Source organism: Podarcis filfolensis, assembly GCF_964270895.1.
Source record: "Podarcis filfolensis genome assembly, chromosome: 7".
Taxonomy (NCBI): Eukaryota; Metazoa; Chordata; class Lepidosauria; order Squamata; family Lacertidae; genus Podarcis; species Podarcis filfolensis.
In genome coordinates, this window is record NC_139603.1 from 34,373,665 (window position 1) to 34,395,363 (window position 21,699).

A 21,699-nucleotide genomic window follows, 5' to 3' on the forward strand; every position below is an offset into this window, starting at 1 on the left:
TTCAGTTCCCACAATTTCCTCCATATAGTGCTGCCTTTGGCAGTGTGGACATTGTGGTGTTGTGGTAGCTAGACCCAGATGCTCAGCACTGCCCAACAATGCCAGGTTGCTGACTTTGATCCTAGGAAGAGGAGAAAAAACGGGCTGCTGCCTACTCTTGACTTCTTGCTCCAACCCTGGCCTACACTGCTACCTGTTTAAAAAATAATAATGTTGATTTCCATATTCTGGATTTGTGGTGGTGAGTGCACACTGTCTTGAGAAATATTGCTGCAAACAGCATGTCTGAACCTACTGTAGCAGCAAAGAGAATCCATGAAGCAGTTAAGATTAAACTGGATCTAAAGGAAATCAGACTGTTTGACACATCTGTAAGGGAATGAAAGGGCTAGACCCTGACTGCATTCCCTGTGGAATGGTTTCCTTTGTTTTCTTATGACTGCGTGTAACCGCTCCCCATCACCCACCCTCAATTGTGAAGCTGATGAAAAACCTTGCTTAAGTCTTAAAAGACATGATAGGTCAAGGAGATAACCTTTGGTAAAGCCAGAGCTGTTTTCTGTTTGCTTAATTTAAATCTCACCACAGATATATTGTCAGGTCTATAACTGAGGCATCCTTTGCAATAGATAACAAAGGGATAACATAAACAGACCCCAGCAAAGCTTCCCACCCGCTATTTACAAGCTGAAAGCCTGGCTTTGGAGCTGCTACTTGCCTTGATCTTCTTTCCTGGAGGCCGCTGAAGCCAGCAAAGGATTGACTTCTAATAATCCCATTAGGGCCTCCTGGGGAGAACGAGTGTGATCCTACTGACATGATTTCTGGGAATCTGGAAGATATTCCTGCAAGGTAAGAGTAAGGAGGTCAGGTGCAATGGCAAGTTACAGGCAGGTTTAAGATACAGCTTCCCCAACTACAGCTTCAGGACAATAGAAGGTAAATTAACTACACGACTCATGAGATCATTGAAGATATTCAAGTCTCTAAATAATAAAGTTGCATTTTCTTTCAGCAACCAGAACTCCCATTTTAGGACCAGAGGTATCTCTATAAGTAGGAGGCTGAGAAATGTTATCTGTTTATTTCCATGGATTTCCCCCCTCTTTGTCTCCTTTGCTCTCAGACACCCACGGAAAGTCTGCTGTGTCTCAGAGATCTTTGTGTTCCAAACAAAGCTGTGTGCATGCAAAGAGAACTTTGCTTCTTGCTCCTGAAAAATGAATTGGGCAAATGAATATGGATTATAGTACTGTACTTGGTTAGCACATGTGTACTATTGACTTGGTGTATGACTGGTCATATGGGAATGCAAAGTCCAATGTGCTTTATTTTTCTAGCTTGTACAAAAGTCTACATCCATTTACTAATTATATTGCTTCCCCACCCCTGTCAAAAGTAAATGTGATAGAATCAAAGATGAGGAATATTTGGGGTAACTGTCTGCGTGAGTAGAAAAATGATTATCTGTATCAGAAATGAAACCTGGGAGATTACTGCCAGAGCCCTACAACCATCTTCATTCAGAGGAGAAAGAAGCACAGCAAACGAAGAGAAGTGTGGGTGCATTTAGAGGCTGGGAAGGTAGAATATTATCAGTGTGGTAATTCAGGAACCATAAGTAAAAGTATGCAAACTGATTAACAAAAACTCATTTTTTTCAGTAATTAGGAAAGCAGACAATTTTTGCTCTTTAGTCAGAAGCTCTGAATTATGTATGGAATTTATACAAAATTGTGTCTTATATCCAAATACTACGTATGCTTATTCAGAAGTCTCGTGTATTTCACCAAGTACTTATTGGTGCTGCTGAAAAACAACATCTTGAGCTTAAATGCTTAAAGAACTAAAGGGTACATGAAGAAAATTCTGTATCTGATTATTTTAAACATCAAGGTACCTGAGCCATACAGGAGGAAATTTATAAACTTTGGAATAAAATCAAAACTCTTTCCATGCCTTAGTATCTCAGAGCTTCCCTTATTATAATAATTCAACAAAACTGAATTATTGTGCCCTTGAGAAAAGTTTCCACTGAAACACAATAGAGAACTTACTGTTTTATTAAAGTTCCCTATTTTTATTTTTTTATTTTGAGGCTTTCCTCCTTTCCTTTCTCTCTCTCTCTATGGTATGGGACTGTCCTCTTTCTGTCATTTATCTATATCAGCACAGCAGCAGAGTGTTGAACTTCTTCAGCTCCCGTCTAAGTAAAACAAATGCTTAAAATCAGGACCAAATACATGTTTCTGGGCCCTGCACAAAGTGAAACCATTGATTGCACCTGAGAGCTAAGGCATCCGAATTTCTCTCAGATCTAGCAAGCTAGAAATGAAACGACAGCTGTGTTATCTTAATGTGCATTGACATCATTTTGCAAAATGAGATATTCTACTTTTGTAATTGTTGTTGTTGTTTTTTTAAAAAAAAATTACACTTCACGCAGTTAGTAGCCACAAACTCCAAATGGGTTCAAAAGGCGAAGCAATGGGAAGGTGGGAATTACACACTGATAACTGTTGACTTTGCCTAGGTTATGTTAGAGGAGTTACGAACCTTGAGTCTAAACTTAAGAGATTGCTATTAAGGAAAGAGCTCAGAAACAGTGGCAGGCATATGGGGTTCAGTGGCAAAAACATACAGCACATCAAACAGCAGAAGGATAGCAAAGACTAGTGTTAATTATGAGGAGTTCATTTACATATGATGAGCTGCTTCTTAGTCAAAAGCCTCATCCTGTCGAAACAAAATAACACACTGCCAAGTTAATATATTCCATCAGGTCCTTGTTAATGCACACAGGAGTAAAAAAAACCCCAAAACTCTGTTATTGTGGAATGCATATGTGTGCCAATCTCAAGCAAGATAAATCATGCTTCCAGCAAATTTAAATTTTTCACTAATCACAATTAGGAGAAGAAGGGAACTTAAAATTCTGGTGACCAGACAGGTTAAACCATTAGGGTTACCCAAGAACAAACCTTGGCTACAGCTCATGCCCCCCCCCCCCGCCAAAGCGGGGAAATCCATTGACCCTGGTTTGGATGGAATGCTAAGCCAAACCTTGGCTTGGCTCTAGGTAGCACAGCAGCAAGAGGGCTGTGGAGGAGTGAAGTGGTTGCAATTTCTGCTGTGATCACCTGCATGCATTGCTCACACATTCACACTTAGCACACACACACACCCCGCACATCACCCCTCCCCTCTCCATCAGTAAGTGCCAACAGCCCTTTACAAAACATTTAATCCAGGAGACAAAGAAAAATACAACACCACAAGTATTTTCAAGACTGCACTGCACATTTCACACACTGACACTTATGCACTGGGTTTTCTACTCAGACTAATTTTGAATGTGTGTTAGAAGACACTGCATGCTAATAGAGGACTTGTTGAAGCTAGGGTAATACACCTGTACTCTAGCACAAAGGTTGCAAACTATTAAAAGCATCTGTAGCTCATGAAAAATACATTTGCTCCCTGACTTCCTTATGCAAAAGCAACTGAAGCCAGTTACAAATTCCCATTGACCTTAGTGGATGCAAAGTATCACCAATACTATAAATGCCATCTCCTTTGGAACACTGCAACTCCTTATAAAGCTGAAATCACTAATGATGATATGAAAGAGAACACATTACAGAAGGCTGCAAAAGATGCTAAATGGTTTAAGGATGAATGATAGTTTTTAACATTGGGAAGAAATGCTGAATAATATTTTTTTTCATTCTGCATAATCCTCAAGATGGATTCACTATGAAGGGAAAGTAATTCTTCCCCCAACACACAGCTGAATTATGTAATTTGCTACCACAAGATGTAGTAATGACTAACAGCCTGGGTGGCTTTGCAAAGGGGATTAGAAGAATTAATGGAAGATAAAGGTATCAAAGGTAAGTAGCCATGATGGTGGTATATCACCTTTAGCATGAGAGGCAGGGCACGTCTAAATGCAAGGTGTTGAGAATCAGAATTGGGGACGGTTCTGTTGCACTGTGGGTTAAACCACAGAGCCTAGGACTTGCCAATCAGAAGGTCGGCAGTTTGAATCCCTGCGACGGGTGAGCTCCCGTTGCTCAGTCCCTGCTCCTGCCAGCCTAGCAGTTCGAAAGCATGTCAAAGTGCAAGTAGATAAATAGGTACCGCTCCGGCGGGAAGGTAAACAGCGTTTCCGTGCGCTGCTCTGGTTCGCCAGAAGCGGCTTAGTCATGCTGGCCACATGACCCGGAAGCTGTACGCCGGCTCCCTCAGCCAATAAAGCGAGATGAGTGCCGCAACCCCAGAGTCGGTCACGACTGAACCTAATGGTCAGGGGTCCCTTTACCTTTACCTGTTGCACTTATGTCTCTTGGCAGTCTTCCACAGACATCTGGTCAGCCATGGTGAGACAAGGATGTTGCAATAGATGGGCCTTTGAGCACTTGTTACGTTCTGATAAATGACTTTCTATAAAATAAATCCCAAAATTCTGCCCTCCTGATATATTTAAGTATCACTTATGATGCATGTGAAACCCACAAAATAATAATAAAAAAATGTAGAGGGACAGCTTTCATTTGGATTAATTACATCAGGATGGAAATAGGCAGGCTTTTGACTTACACGGAACTTTTCGTTAGGCAAAATGAAAGGGTTGTGGGTGACACAGCGTGACATGGAGAGCAAGGTTAGTCACGTATTATTATTTTTTTGCCAGTAACTTCTGACAATAGTGGCCTAGTATCTTTTTCAGTTCAAATTGATGAGCAAGAAGTTGCATATTACTGTAACGGCTTGAGAACACATCTCTCAGTTCAGCACATTGTACTTTATATTAAGAGTGATGCAACATTTGAACTGAGAACCATGACACTGTAAAAGAGGTAGCAACTGAGTGCATTCATTCAAAGAGTCATCGTACAGCCCTGCCCCTAACTCCCAGGGTTTCTGCAAAGATTAAAATAGAAATTGGCATTTGGTTGCTCTTTGACGTGATGTAAGGACAGAATGGACATTCAACCTTTACTTATATAAAGCAAATGTATTTTTAGTATCAGGCAGGTTTCAAAAATCCCTGTTTGTATGGAGAAGGGCTTCCAGGTGGTTTTTAGGATATCTAAACTCACCATAAATAAAGGTACCAGGAACTAAGAGCACAAACAAGAATAAGAGAAAAACACCAATGTGTACACTGCAAAGCTCATTCATAACAGAATGCTAGCAATGGGATAAAACCAAGTATCCAATGAAGTAGTTCCATTTGTGCAGTGGGATTTTCTCTCCCACTGCATTATCTCTGGATTCAGCCCCTAACCTCCCCAAATCTGCTCTAGAGGGTTGAGGAAAGCACCAGAACCCATTTAGGGGACATGTGGATGCATAATTCTTGGATTCCCGTAAAAATTAGAATTAATCCAGATTTGACTAAATTGTGCCAAACATGGGAATCTCTGGGCTCAGTTTATGCTAACAAGGAAGACTAGCCTGGCAGAGCTCACTGAGTGTGGGTGGTGAGGAGGACAAAAGAAGATGATGGCCAGCCATTAACCCATTGACGAAAGCTATCAACAGGACAAAAGATGCTGCTGGACACAGAGGGGGGAGACCCAGCCAGTTGGGAGGGAGTAGTTTCCAGGGATACAGTGGATGATGAGGTAAGCAAACAGGGAAAAGTGTCCTTTTTGCAAGCTGGAGAGGTGGGAGGCCAGAGCACAAGGCGGGCAGTCTGTTCATGCTATTGCTAGGGCTAGACATGTTCTTTGGGGTCTCTTGGAATCCATGGCTGCAGTAGTGGCAGGAACTGAACTTCCTTGGGTTGTGAAAGCTCTGCACTCTCTCCATCTAGACAAGGGTTGTATGTATGTGTAAATAAACCACGTATCATAAACACCCCAGACTCCGCTGTGCCTCATTGTCCCCAAAGGGAACACAGACCCTGGTAAGTGCAACTGCAACCCCTGGAATCCCACACTGCTCATGAAGTTTGGAGTGGAGTGTTAACGCTATCTATTCAACCGCAATCCAAAACCAGAACAATTCATGTTCCAAACACCTGGACAAACCAAAACATCTTGAGTCTTTGTTAAAAGGTGTCCACTGTGGTGGGAAGACTGAATGCTACCTGAGAAGGAGTTCCATAGATGGAACATAATGAAACTGAGTCGGCAATTGGGCTTAGTTAGATCAACATTTTAGGAATTAGGAATGTATTAGTTTAGATTTTGCCCTATTCAGGTTACCCTTCAATGCAGTCATGGAAAAATTTGGGCCTGCCAAATGTTGCTGAACTACAACTCCCCTCAGCTTCAGCAAGCATGGCCAATGATCAGGGATGATGGAAGTTGTAGTTCAGCACACCTGCTCCAATGAAAGGAGCATGGTAAGTCTTTGCCTCTGGGACTTCAATTTGACCATTTTCTGCTGAATAAAGTTTGTTTCAAATCTATAATATGCCTCTGCTTACTGAGGAAAATATTTTAATGCTTCATTTATATACATTTATCTTAAAGTGCTTGTACATAAATTCTTGTTCTACAAAATATTTAACTTGAGGCTGAATGAACCACCCATAATGTGCCTTCTATATAGCAAAGTGTTGAATGAAGAAACCATTTTGTTTTGACAACAGAAAATGCTACAAAATTGTAACTAATGAATGATTGCAAATAGCAACTTGCCTAGTTGGCTATAATGAGTAAGGCAGCATCTTAGATAGGATAATTTAAAATGTTGTGTGATATGAACATGGGTCTTTTCTGCTAACCATAAGCTCTGCAGTTTGATAACTCTATGTATCTATACCTAGTACAACTGCTTACACAGAAAAACCGAAGCAGACTGTTGAATGATGCTGAACATGTTTAGATAGGAACTAAGAAACATCATGGGGGAAGGAATGTGCAGAGTGATTGTTCATGGGGAAACCCACACATACTGAGAAGACACTATTCTATGCATGCCTTTCTTTCTTTTGGTTTCTATGGCTGTATTTGAACTTGTGCTTTACTGTGACTGTGTTCAGCTGGTGAAGCTCTCTAAACTAGTTAAATATATTAATTCTGAGTTCTTTTTCCATTTCCACACTTCTGCTTTTAGTTAGCAGAGAGCCTGAGGACAGGATTTGTTTTATGAATGGATTTATATCCCCCTGCCCAAATGCTTTAATGTGATAAATTGAAGGGGCTCCGCTGGTTCCATCGCTTATGCAGATGTTTATGTTCTGTTGATTACAGACTAATTAGCAGAATTACAAATGTAAAACTCAGGGAAACAAAATCCTTCCGAGAGATTTGAAGAACTGAAAATGGTACACCCATTTACATTTACATACAATATAAATATCTTGAGCTGGTCAAATTCAGGTGTCTGTTACAGATGAGGTATGTGCTCCTGGAGGTAATTCTAATAATAGTAATAATAGTAATAGTAATAAGTAAATAAAAATTAAAAAAAAAGTCCAGCAGCACCGTAAAAACCAACTAAGTTTGTTCTGGGTATAAGCTTTTGTGTGCATGCATCAGACCAACACGGCTACCTACCTGAATCCAGTAATAGTAATAGTAATAGTAATAGTAATAGTAATAGTAACAGTAATAGTAATACCCTGCCCATCTGGCTGGGTTGCCCCTGCCACTCTGGGCAGCTTCCAAACACATATAACTTTCTCATCTACATGAACAGATGGGCCAAAATTCCACATGTGCAAAGGGATATGTGTACATAGCTGCCTACTCTAGTGAAACAATGTGGAAAGAATACCTGTACAAGAGCTTCAAATGCACCCTGGTATAGCCTCAGGTCTCTGGTTTGAAGAGATCAGATCAAACTGATAATGTCGTTAAGGAGACAGATGTTGGACTAAGCTCTGAAGTGAGCACAGAAGACCTGAAGATTACCCAAGGAACAAAATCACGACACAAAGAATAACAACTGAGTGACATTCATTCTGCTCTTCTTCAGCAACAGCACATTTGTTGTCCAAAACTGTAGATGACACGTTCCTTCAGGAAAGATTTATCATATCATATTTGAAGAGGAACAAAAGATACCTTACCATTAGCCAGAAACCGTACCATCGCCTTCAAGGATCCTCAAAGCAAACCTACTTCCTTGAAGGAAAGGCCACAGAGCTGAGACACACTGGCTTATGCAAGTTACCAGCATCTGTGTCCTTTTCAGTAAATCTTTAATAAGAAGTAGAACAGGTTTGAGAGAAGATCTTTCATTCTTTTGAACTTTTCCACTGCTGCCATTTGTGTGTCAGGAATGCTGTCACTGCGATTGTACAGGGGCCCTAAGCTTATAGAATGATAAATCTAAGTTTGCAACCTTCAAGGCGCCTTAACAGCTGCTGGAAAAATTAGAAACAATTTTGCAAAATCAAATGTGATATGCTGCTATGGGAGTCATCCACAGCTTTAGGGCTATTCCAGTCATGTATACCTTGCATTGAATTGTGTCTGTTCCTTTCAGGATTCCCCTGATGTTTTTTTCCTGCCCACAGCAACAAATACCATCCATGCAACAGATTTTGACTGCCAGGAGACATTTGCACATAGTGCAAAGCTGCAGTCCTACACATCCTCATCTGAGAATAAGCCTCATTGAATATAATGAAACTTACTTCTGAGCAAACATGCATTGCAAGTTGTTTTACCTCTACTTATTTACTTGGCCGAATTGAATAATCCATTTTGGGTGATTTTACAGCAGATGCTCCAGTCATGTGTTTCTGGCCAGCGTTAATTGGGAAGGGCCATGTCAATGGCAAAAATCAATAGCCCATGCAGGAGGACTCAGGTTCAGTTCTTGGGGTCTCCCATGTAGAACTGGAAAGGCTTCTGTCTGAAATTCTGGAGAGCCACTGCCAGTCAGTGTAGAAAACAAACAGGGGCCACCAACCTTTTTGAGCTGTGGGTACATTTGGGGACCTGTGGAAGAGTTGTGGGCACCACATTAAAACACACAAACAAACCAGTCACACACATACATGCACACTCATTCTTTGCCATGGCCTTTGGTGTATGTGGGGTACTGCAAGACTCCATCTTGTCTCCCATGCTTTTTAATGTTTACATGAAGCTGTTGGATGAATTAGAGTGGAGAATTAAACAAATGAGACAAAAGACTTTTGAATCTGCTGATAAATGTGGCAAGTTACTGGCTTGGCAAATAAAGAAGAGACAAAAACTCAACACGGTAACAAATATAGAAGTGGAAGGAAAAAACATAAGCAACCCAGCGGAAATTAGGAACTGTTTTCAGAACTACTTTAGACAACTTTACACACAAGGGCCGCAAAAAGAAATGGACATACAACAGTTCCTCGAGGAAAATGGGCTGAAAAAGGTTTCGCATGAAAGTAAGATAATATTGAACCAGGAGATATCAGCACAAGAAATAGAAGATGCCATTCAAGGCATGACGCTGGGCAAATCCCCTGGACCGGATGGACTGACTTCCAAATACTACAAAGTTTTGAAGGAAGGGTTGATACAACCTTTGAAGGAAGTCTGCAATGAGATTATGGAGGGGAAAAGGGCACCCGATACGTGGAGAGAGGCTTACATTACACTTATACCAAAGACAGAGACTGAAAAGACCCAACTTAAAAACTACCGACCCATCTCGTTATTGAATGTGGATTACAAAATCTTTGCTGATATTTTGGCAAAAAGACTGAAGAGAGTTTTGATGGAGGAGATTCACGGGGACCAAGCGGGCTTTCTCCCAAAAAGGCACTTGTCGAACAATGTAAGGAATGTAATTGACATTTTGGAAAAGCTGGAAGTGAACATAAACACTAAAGCTGTTTTGATATTTGTGGATGCCGAGAAAGCCTTTGACAACATTTCTTGGAGTTTTATGTTGAAGAACCTCCGGGGGATGGGGGTAGGCCAAGGGTTTGAAAATGGTATAGGTGCAATATACTCTGAACAGAAAGCCAAACTAATTGTAAATAATGTGGTTACAGAAGAGTTCAAGATTGAAAAAGGGACACGTCAGGGGTGCCCTATCTCCCCATTACTTTTTATATCGGTCCTGGAGGTTTTGCTTAATATGATTAGGAGGGACCAGTTGGTTAAAGGGATTCAGGTCGGAGCTAAACAATATAAACTGAGAGCATTTGCAGATGACTTAGTACTTACATTGCAAGAGCCAGAAGCTAGCACGAAAAGAGTTTTGGAAATAATTCAAGAGTTTGGTCAAATGGCAGGATTTAAATTGAATAAGTCTAAGACAAAGGTTTTGGAGAAAAATTTGACACAGATAGAAAAGGAAAGGTTCCAGAATGAGACAGGGTTGACTGTGGTTAAAAAAGTGAAATATTTGGGTATAAATATGACAGCTAAAAATGTGAATTTGTTTAAAGATAATTATGAAAAAACTTGGAGAGAAGTGAAAAAAGATTTGGAGATTTGGTCCAACTTGAAGCTTTCCTTGTTAGGCCGTATTGCAGCTATAAAGATGAATGTATTGCCAAGAATGTTGTTTTTGTTCCAAGCATTGCAAATAATTGATAAAATGGATTGTTTCAAGAGGTGGCAAAAAGACATATCTAAATTTGTCTGGCAGGGCAAAAAGCCCAGAATTAAATTTAAGATACTAACGGATTCAAAGGAAAGAGGGGGGTTTGCCCTGCCAGACTTTAAACTTTACTATGAAGCGGCAGCTTTCTGCTGGCTGAAAGAATGGCTACTTCTTGAAAACACAGACATTTTGGATTTGGAAGGTTTTAATAACATTTTTGGGTGGCATGCATATTTGTGGTATGACAAGGTTAAAGCACATAAAAGTTTTAAAAATCATATTGTCAGAAAAGCACTACTAAATGTCTGGGACAGATATAAAGACTTGCTGGAAAATAAAACTCCAAGGTGGCTGTCGCCAATGGAAGCTAAGGCAGTTAAAAAGTTAAATATGGAGTCCAAGTGGCCAAGATACTGGGAAATTTTGGAAAAGGAAGGGGACAAATTGAGATTGCAGAGTTTTGAGAAATTAAAAGGGAAGGTGAGAGATTGGTTCCACTACCATCAAATTAATGAAGCGTTTAAACTGGACAGTAAAATTGGCTTCCAGGTGGAAAAATCAAAATTGGAGACAGAACTGTTAGAACCCAGTACTAAGAATTTGTCCAAAATGTACAATTTGCTGCTGAAATGGAATACACAAGATGAAACGGTTAAATCGGTCATGATTAAATGGGCTCAGGACATTGGTCATAATATTTTGTTTGCTGACTGGGAAAAGTTGTGGACCACCGGGATAAAATTTACGGCATGTAATGCCTTAAGAGAAAACATTATGAAAATGATATATAGGTGGTACATAACCCCAGTCAAGCTTGCAAAGATTTACCATGTGCCTGACAATAAATGTTGGAAATGTAAAGAAACTGAAGGTACATTTTTTCATCTTTGGTGGACCTGCCCGAAGATTAAGGCATTCTGGGAAATGATCTATAATGAACTTAAAAAGGTATTTAAATATACTTTCACCAAGAAACCAGAGGCCTTTCTCTTGGGTATTGTCGGCCAAGGGGTGTTAAAGACGGATATAACTTTCTTTATGTATGCTACAACAGCAGCTAGAATACTCATTGCGAAGTACTGGAAGACGCAAGAACTACCCACACTGGAAGAATGGCAGATGAAGGTGATAGACTATATGGGCTTGGCAGAAATGACGAGCAGAATCCGAAACCAGGGAAGAGAAGCAGCGCAAGAAGAATGGAAAAAATTTAAGGACTATTTAAAGAAATATTACAAAGTTAATGAAAGTTAGAATGATGTTGGACTGGAAAGTAAATGGTTACTATTAGTAATGGTTAAGACAAGGAAAATAAGGAAGAATAGTCTAAATTTAAATTAAAATAAGGGAAGATTTGCTGAACAATCGATAAGAATTTGGAATACAGAAAGGGGAAGCATGAGGAAGTCGGGGAAGATAGGATATGAAATTAGGATATGAAATGATACATGTTTTTTGTTTTGTTTTTGTTTTTGTATGTTTATGTTTGTTGTATGGTGTTTATATGGAAAAATAAAAATATTTAAAAAAAAAAAAATGGATGAGGCCATCTGGAGATCTGGGCTGAATGTCATCACTATGCCAGTATCACTCAGATTTATTTATCGTTTCCATCCTTCAATCTCAAAACATGGTAGACATCCTAGACTTCCACCTGAAGCTTGTACTGGAGCGCATGGGAATGAACAAGAATTAATCTGGACAAAATGGAAGCACACTTGGTGAGATATCCAGTGGTTTTGGTGTAAATGTATAACAAATAAATAATGAAGCAAGAGCTTACACTGGGGTGCATTAATTATCCTTCTCTATAAGTGTTTTGTCCATGGGTACTCATGTACTTCTGGTCATCATAGCATACTTTCTATGCAACTGTATCCACAATGAGGGCAAATGTCTATGAGGCTGAGCCCAAAGGAGATTATCTGGAGACCACATTGAACCAGTGCTTGGTCTTGCTGTTTTAACTTCTACATACATAAACTAGAAATGCAAGTCAACCTAAATCTTGTTGCAATAAATAAGAGCTCTAGACACTTCATGGCTCCTAGATGTAGCAAATGGCTTCAGAACTGGGTAATAATGAGTCTGGTCTCATTATTTAAATTTCTGCATTTACTTCAAGTTGACAGTTGGCCTTCAAATCTGTCCTTATTCATTGCATTATATGCGCTCGTGTATGATGTACAGTCGTGGTTTAAAAAAATAAGATTGCATTAATGGTGCCACCCAGTGGGCTATATGCTAACTTAACTACAGTGGCGTGTGGAGCTGTGTCTGAGGCAAGTGGCATTGTGATGACTGAAATGGGTTTAAGATAGTGTGTGTGAGATGTCTTCAGTCCTACTATGACCATATGTGTTATCATCCATTATCATCCACTCAACAGCTTCCATAATACTTAAGCAACCTGAGCAGCAATGACTGTTGTTCCCAGTTTGATATATGATTCAGCCAAAGCATTTTCTGAAACTTTACCACAGAAGCAAAGTACTGGATCTGGATATAGAAAACAGTGGGTGTAGTAGAGGCAATTCACACAATCAATTTTTCCATATGAGAACAATTCCACCAAAATACGTTCATTTGTGGAAGTGCAATATTTGAAGCTAGCTTCTCCCATGACAGCTGCTTCTGGAACTGGTGGTCCCAGAATCACTGGAGTTTCTGTCAAGACATTCCCAGTGTTTACCCATTACAAGGGGACAATTGGGAATAACATGAGTATTTTGTATAGTCCAGCAGCTCTAACTGCTCAAAACTGTTGGGATATGGCAGCAGGTAGATAGATGCGATGTCAGTGTTCAGATGCAGTAATTATTAAGAACCCTTTGCAAAAGCTGGATGACAGGAACACACAGACTACAAAAAAGTGGCCAGTTTTCTCGCTGCTTGTTCTGCATCAGTATTATAATGCCACAACTGCTGGCGTTGCCAATATACAAGTGTCTGGGGCTCTGAAGATTATTTCCTGATCACAGCTCTCACTCAACAGGTACAGAAAAAAGTAAAACATGGAAACAATAGAGGAACGTTAGCTGTGAAAATGGGAAAAACAGGTGCAACCATGAAGGGAGCAAAATCTTTAGGCCATTTTTCCCAAGAGGAGAATTGCACTTTGGGTGTAAATGCTAATGCATGCGAATGTTAACAGATTTAGCAGCCAGTGCATGTGTAAAATACAGCTGATTTGCATACAGATTGAGGAGGAAAAACCAGGGTGTGACTGGATCAGCAGCTGACAAGAGAAACCAAGATAAGGCATTCTTTGAAAAAGTGACTATCTCCTAGTTTTTACTGTCCTAGAAACTAAACAGATCAAATGATAAAATCTTGGGCCATACCCAAGACGAATAAAAGGATGAATGGGGGATATATTATCCCTTTCTTATGGTTTTGCCACATTTGCATAATTTGCTTGCTAATCAAGCATTAAAAAATTGAATTATGTGTGTGCTGGCTGCTTAATGTGTCACTGACATTTAGCCTGATTTAATGATATTGCTGCAGGTTGAAGATGATGAAGTTAGACTTCTTTGCCTGTGTCAGGAAAACGAAACCAACATTTTAAGCTCTGGCTTGCGCTGGCAAAGGAAGAATCAATATTCCCAGGCTTACCAGTATACAACACACTCTCAAGCCCAAGACTTGTTAAAAATATGGGCGGGGTGTTTCTTGATCTCTTTTACTGTTCCTCATTTTGCAGGTCACAGTTCCTCTTTACAGAGTCTGGATCAGGGAGAAGCATAAAAAGAAACAATTAAAGATATTGCTGCTATTACTGAATACTGTGGTAACAGCCTATGAAAGAACCAAGACAGGAACCCTAAGACACCTAAGTTTCATTAAAAGCTAATGGGAATTAAGACACATAAGCTGAATCACTATAGCCTTTTATAATGTAACTAGCTAGATTTTGGGTTTTAATTTTCTCTGTAGTATTTGGGCAAGTGCCACTGAAGATAAGATTGGGTCCTTGATTCAGTAATTATGCTCAAGCCTGTTAATTTAAAAGCAACACACTCCATTTGAATTGCAGATTTACAAAAGCCTTCAAGTTTAAGAGGCTGGCACCATATTCTGCACATCACAGGATTAGTAATCACTTAAATCTTTTCAATATAGAGACATAAGGATAAACGAAGCTTGGATTAACCAGATCTGACAGCATTCGTTATCACTGAAAGACAAAAGTAATTATCATTTATCTCCTTTCCTTGCTTACATTAAATCTGTATGAATTAGTAATAACCACTTCTCCCCCTTTCTCTCTCTGACCACATTCAAGCTTCATTCTAAGCCAAAAATCATATAGCTCACTATGCATAAGCGAATTATGTCCATTTTGCTCCTCTCCTCTCCCTGCCCCACCCCCAATAGTGCACAGAGGAAACAAACTACAACCCTTGGCTTAGTGTTATATCTAAACCAGAAATCATGGTTTGTATGGCTCCAACAAGACACTACCCATCAGCAAGAACAAGCACTAAGGAAGGGATAATGGTTTGTTTCATTTGTGTACTAACAGGGTGGAATGAACAGAAGCAAAGCGGGCCCAGTTTGTTCATGCTTACAAGGTTGTGTGACTATGGCTACATATACACACCTAAAATGTATTTTTTGGATTATCAAAAGTAGGACAGATCTTGAAAGGTTCAGCAAAAAAGAAAAATTATATGGAAAATATTGTTGGATTATCTTGGGAGAGTTTTGAGGCGATTATATCACTGTTGTGGCCCTATAGCATAGTGGTCTGAAGGCACATTAGTGTTTGGATGAGAAAACATGAGGGAATCCTACGGATGTTTTCCTAAGTTCTGTAGAAGAAAGGTGGAGTATATAAATTTAATGACAAACGAAGTAATAATAGTTTATTGCTCACTGCCTATATCTAACAGAGATCTTTTGAGTGGTTTAAACCTTGACCTATTTAGATTCCTGAAAAAAATATGACAGCATGACATCCTGGTCAAACAAAACAGCAAAAATACATCCTGCTCATTCTTGCACCACTTAAGGCTACAAACAAGGTGGCATATTTCACCCAAAAGATATTTCAGTTCCCTGAATATAGAAGGACTTCTGAACAAGTTGTTTAGATGAAAAAGCCTGATGCAAATCACAGGCTTGGTTGAGTGTGCTATATAATCTTCCAGGTACTTATTTTGCTATCTGGGACTAGTGTATCACACCAAGAGACAATTTTCTAGACAGAGGGTGGGGGGAGAGGCAACACTTAACTTTGCTGAAATTAAAATATCCTGTATTTGCTTCATTGCATCTCCCCCTGTGGGCTCACAATCTGCCTAAATCCAAGTTTATTGTGCTCTAACATATTGTAATCAGTTTGGATCAGGTTTCCCAATTTCTAATCTAGCCTACCTGAATAATTGGGAGCATATGGCTCCCCAGAGGGATGCGGGTGGCACTGTGGGTTAAACCACAGAGCCTAGGACTTGCCGATCAGAAGGTCGGCGGTTTGAATCCCCGCAACGGCGTGAGCTCCTGTTGCTCGGTCCCAGCTCCTGCCAACCTAGCAGTTCGAAAGCACGTCAAAGTGCAAGTAGATAAATAGGTACCGCTCTGGCGGGAAGGTAAATGGCGTTTCCGTGTGCTGCTCTGGTTCGCCAGAAGTGGCTTAGTCATACTGGCCACATGACCCGGAAGCTGTACGCTGGCTCCCTTGGCCAATAAAGCGAGATGAGTGCCGCAACCCCAGAGTCTGTCACAACTAGACCTAATGGTCAGGGGTCCCTTTACCTTTACCTTTTTAGCTCCCCAAAGGTAGCAATGCCCAGGGGGTGGGACTCTTCAGGCATCCATCTCACCATGATAATGGATTTGTGCTATGAGACTTTCTATCACTGTGACTCCACTGATCTGTGAACCAGGATGCCAGAACAGAGTGTCTGGATCTTGAGCTGATCCCAGTTTACCATCTTACATTGTCTGAGCCATCTGCTGGCCAATGAATAGAAATAGCTAGGTGCCTACCTAATCAAACCTTATTAAGTTAGGTATGAAAAACTGAGCAATTATTACAGCCCATCTATAACATAAATTCAAAGGGACATATAACATGCAGGGACAGACTTTGATAATCTTTCATAATCTTTGGCCTGTGTAAGGCCAAAATGTGGTGCCCCCAAATGGATCTTCTCAATTATGGATCTTCTCAATTTTGCACTCCCTCATCTTGTCGCCCTGTGCAGGGGAACAGCCCACACCACCCAAAATCTGGGGCTGATCACAAGGACAAGTTATTACTATATGGTTATTGAGTTGTAAGATGCTGATGCTGCATAGTCTCATTATGCATAGTAACCACAAGTGAAAATGCATATGCATAATCTTAAGTCTTTAAATATTTTGATAAGTTATTGGATGATTTCTTCAGCAAAACAGAAGAGGGAGGAAGAAAATCATTCTGTGAGTTTTGCACAAGAGAAGCTTTGCATCTCTCCCTGAACTGATCTCACCTCTTCAGGCAGTCAGGATAACATTATACCTTTTTGATAATGGTGAAAATAAACTTTAAACATTGGCTTCGTTCACACATAATAGCAAGTCGGTGTTCAGTCATTCATGCATGAGCCTCAGCTTGGATACACTCTTCCTCTTCTCCCTTCATGCACTGTGAAAAACTTCCTCACTTCCTCGCTTGTGCAAAACACAGTTACCATTAACTGAACTGTAGTTTGCACAAATCATACTTGGCTGCAAACCAGAATTGGACATGGTGCGGTGAGGCAGCTAAGTGACTCAATTATGAACCAGGAAGTATCTAGCTCCCTTATCACCTCTGCCATGACATCTCTGGTGTTGGACAAGCAACTCACTTTCTTATGGCCTAGCAACTTCCTCCCCCATCTGCAATATGGGATAATAATACTAATGCAACTTATAGAGGTTTCATAAGGATCGCAACAGTGTGATGTATGTGAAGCTCTTTTAACATTTGGAAGATCTTTATAAATGTTAAGAGTATGCATCATGCTAAGGCGAAACTATGCTTTCCTATTCTGATGTGTGCAAAACACAGTTTGGCTGTTAAGTGCAAACTTTGGTTTGCATAAACAAGGGACGTTGAGCAAACATGACAGAAAAACCTAGAGTTGGTTGACCTTTTTTTTATATGTATATATAAAAAAAGGCTGGGCACCCAAAGCCCCCTACAGTTCACTAAGAGAACTATGCAGTGAACATACCTTGAGGCTGACATTATAACTGCTTCAGCAGAGCTACTGCACTTCCCATCTACTTTGAGGAATGCCTTGCCTTGCCTGTGCACGCTTGGAGGGCACTGCTGCATTCAGGTCCTTCATTGTCTATTTTCAGCTGGTATTTTTCGCTGGTTCAATGCCCACAAACACAAGGGGTCTATCTTGCAAACAGAACAGCTTAGCATGGCAAATGAAAAATAACCGCAACACACAAGCAGTTCACAAGTGAATGGTATTCTTTGCTTTGGCAGTTTGCAAAGTGTTCTCTCTGTGTCTGTCTCTCTCTGGTTCCATGAAATTTAATTTAATTTTAAAGTAAAGTTAGAAGTACAGGCAACAGAAGAGAATACACAGCAAGATCACTGAAGAAATAACTCACTGATTACAATCCTTAGTATACAATGGATATGCTTGTGGGATGACTACAGCAAACACAGCCTGAGGAAGAGCCTCCTTTTGGAAAGATTGGATAGGCAGTTGTATAACGTGTGTGTGTGTGATAAGAATAATTGTCAGGAAACATATAGACATCTGGAGTTGATTAGAAACTAATCAAGAGTTTTGAGTTTCCACATAGAAAATAAACAGAAACCATGATGCCAAAATATCTGTTTTTAAATTAGGATTCCTTGCTTGCTGTGTTTGCTGAGAAAGTCTGTACATAATCATAGCCTTCCAGATTTTCTCTAATCCACAATTTTGGAAGAAATGGCAGGCAAGTCCAATGCCCATCTTCTTTTTCAATTATTACAACTTCTCAGCTGCAAGTAGTCACTTGTGACAGTCATCCATTCTCCTTAACTCCTGTGGAAATGACACTGCTTCTTATTTAGAGTTCAGTGCAACAAGAAGCAATGAAGAAAAGGCTGCTGGTATAGGTACATGATCACAGTGTTAGCAGCTTGATATAATATGAAGATCTGTCAACATGTATGAATGATCATGTTCAAGGCTGTGCTTCTGATCTGTCACTCTGAGTGTTTTGTCCCCTGAGGCAGCAGACAGTGGAGCAATTGCAAAACAGGAACCACAATTTATGTAGATATAATAGCCAGGTTCAGGTTTTACTTCAGGGCTTATTTTATTAATTATTATTATTATTGCCCACAGTCTCTTCAACGGGAGATCTTAAAGAGATCTTACTAGTATTACTGTTCCTAAGAATTATTGAGCAAGGACAGAAATGCCCAGGTTGGGACATCTGAATGCCAGTATAACGTTACAAGCTATTATTGCAATTTATGGTGTACTACTGTAGGTACTTAAAGCCAGTGGTAGTAGAGAAATCACCATTTCCCAGTGCTCAAAGTTATTAAGAGGAACAAACTTGCCTTCTTCTCACAGCAAGGTTGCTTTTCTGCGACTCAGAACAAAGTTCAGATTCCTTCATAGCCTGGTTATATTGGAAGAGGTTTTTGGAAGGAGATACTCAGAAAGCATGACCCTAGTTTTGCCATTAACTTTGTACAGATGCTGGTGGGTGGTGCACCAAACCTTCTCCAAAGTTACCACTCCCTTTATTGCCCTCCCCTCCATGCTACTGGGGGAATGTAGAGCAGGTGGTTCAAGGAAGAAGAAGAAGAAGAAGAAGAAGAAGAAGAAGAAGAAGAAGAAGAAGAAGAAGATGATTCCTTCCTCTACCTGGCATGCACCCAACTTCCTCTTGATCGTGTTCATCAAGCTGTTTCAATTCAAGAGAAGGAAGAGGCAGGGGCATAAGAGGAGGAGGAGGATGCTTTTGTGTTCCTGTTCCTGTCTCGCCTTCCTGGTGATTATGCCAAGCCAATGCTCAGAATTGGTAGGAGCAAGAGAGGGCTGGCAAGTTACTTTGTGCCAACCAAAGGGGTTGGATTTGGCCCGTGGACCAACAGTTGCCAACCTTGAGCTGCATATAAAACAATGTGTCTTAGCCAGGTCTGGCAGTCAGCACAGAACAGTTACCCTAAGTGGAAAGGAACTTTCTCTCTTCCCATGCCACCCTCACTGAACACATCCCTGCCTTTGTTAATTCAGAAAGGAAGGTCTGGTTCTGAATCCCAATTAGCTGTGGGCAAATACAAGTAATAATGTTTCTAATTGGGACTGTTCTTTGCTGAGGTCTCCTGGTGTGTGGCAGGCAGCAGCGAAATGATGTGAAAGCAATGCTTTTGAATATGTAGCTTGGGGGGGGGGATGAAGACTGGCATTTTGAAGGACGCATGACAATGGAGGCTATAACCACCACTAACACTACAAGTATTTTCCCAAAGGCAGGAGAACACAAAAGTCATAGGAATCAAATATTGCACAATCAATTCCTTTAAAAAGTACAGACTATTGCAACTCTGTTTCAATGCAATGCATTTGCTTCAACTTTGCTCAGATGCTATCCCCACACTGAATGGCGGGCGGGGGGGAGTGCAAAAAGCTTTTATCCACATTGTAATCAATAATATCCTAAAGGTTTGTTTGGACAACACACATAAGGAAAGCCTGAAATGTTTCTGGAAGCATGATTTAAAAGTGCCACTCAGTGATAAAGCAAGACACATACATTTCTCTCTAGAAAAGCACCCTTGTTTTCAAAGAAAGCATAGTATACGGAAGGGACTTCTTCAAAGACAAGTCAGGGCACAATCCATGGAGATGTTCTGCTACTCAAACTGTGCTGAAATGAATGGGAGCTTGAGCAGGATCTTTTGGCAAACTGAGCTCAAGATGTGCAAAAGATTGCTTTAAGCTCCTTCAAACCCCATGAGAGTGCTCCTGAAAATGACAGGGTTGTCAAGGGGCACTGAAGTGCTATGATAAGTGCCAGCTCTATGGACTTGTAAAAAAACAAACAAACAAGCCAGGGTCTGTCAATAACATTTACAGGACTATAACATTCCAAAGTCAGGAAAAAGCCTTTCCACTCAGGAACCAAGGTGCATCTGGCAACATTACAGTGGGGTGAAGCAACAACAACTGATTTTTATCAGTGTAGCCACAAACCTTACTGAAGCCACAAACTAAACTGAAAATACAATCTTGATTACTATACAACATAAAGATTTCAAATATTTGTTTTCCTTCTTATGATACCTGTGCTTCCAGGCTTTCGGAGGTAGGTTAGCACTCAGCATGAAAAGGCAACTTTGCTAAACTCAGCAGAATCATTTCACATTACTAGCTTCAATGTTACACACCAGTTATATATTTCCATGTTTTATTCCCTTACTCAGAGTACTATTCAGGCTCAAGATTCTGCTGCATTTAAAAGAGAAGCATCGGACTAAGGATTTTGAGACACAATTAATTCAATAATATTTCACTCTATAGTACAGAGCCTAGCCCTATACCAACACAACTGCACTGAAATGCCATGCCTTGCGGATTTAATGGGGACAATACGATTTAACAGTTTAGCAACAATTTCCTTAAGCAACTGACATCCAAATGTTGCAAAGAATCAATGCTAAAAACAAACCATCCTGTAATAACTTTATGACCAGGGACAGATGACACAAAAAGCACAGGACAATATAAAACACTACAATATTTGGAAAGAACATGCAACAATATTAGTCCTCATGAGTCGGAAAATTGAAAGGGGGGGGGGAGCACCCACCTAAATGCACAGACTCACAGGTATGGTAGGGAAGCTGAATACACTGGTTTGCAATCCCAAAGCTCCTCTTCCACAGTCAATCCTCATAACAGCAGCAATAGGATCTGAGAAGCAGACTGTACTGCTCTCTACTATGCAGCCAGTAGTGGCTTAGTTAGTGTTTCTGATTTAAAAGGGGGGGGGGGAGAGAAAGACTGAGAGGGGAGGTGGAGCAGGGAGAGAGAGCGAGAGCGCATCAGTTACCAGCTTGCTCTCAGTCATTAGCTGCTCTGACTCACTCTTCTGCCAGCAGAAGCATCTACAATTCTGTTACCCTGGTAAAGTTACAGTAGAGAAGAGAGGGAATGTGTGTGAGAGGGAGGGAGGGAGGGAGAGAAG

The 21,699-nt window shown here is 40.4% G+C and overlaps 1 protein-coding gene across 4 annotated transcripts in view; it reads right to left on the reverse strand.

Annotated features, from left to right (window-relative positions):
* RIPOR2 (RHO family interacting cell polarization regulator 2) overlaps positions 1–21,699 on the reverse strand; it is a 101,364-nt gene that overhangs the window by 33,117 nt on the left and 46,548 nt on the right. For 3 of the 4 annotated variants that reach the window (XM_083623715.1, XM_083623718.1, XM_083623716.1), the window contains exon 2: positions 719–845. In XM_083623715.1, coding sequence (XP_083479841.1) covers positions 719–845 — 127 coding nt within the window. Of the gene's footprint in view, positions 1–718; positions 846–21,321; positions 21,624–21,699 lie in introns of those variants that run through there. The other variant, XM_083623717.1, reaches the window with a different exon arrangement.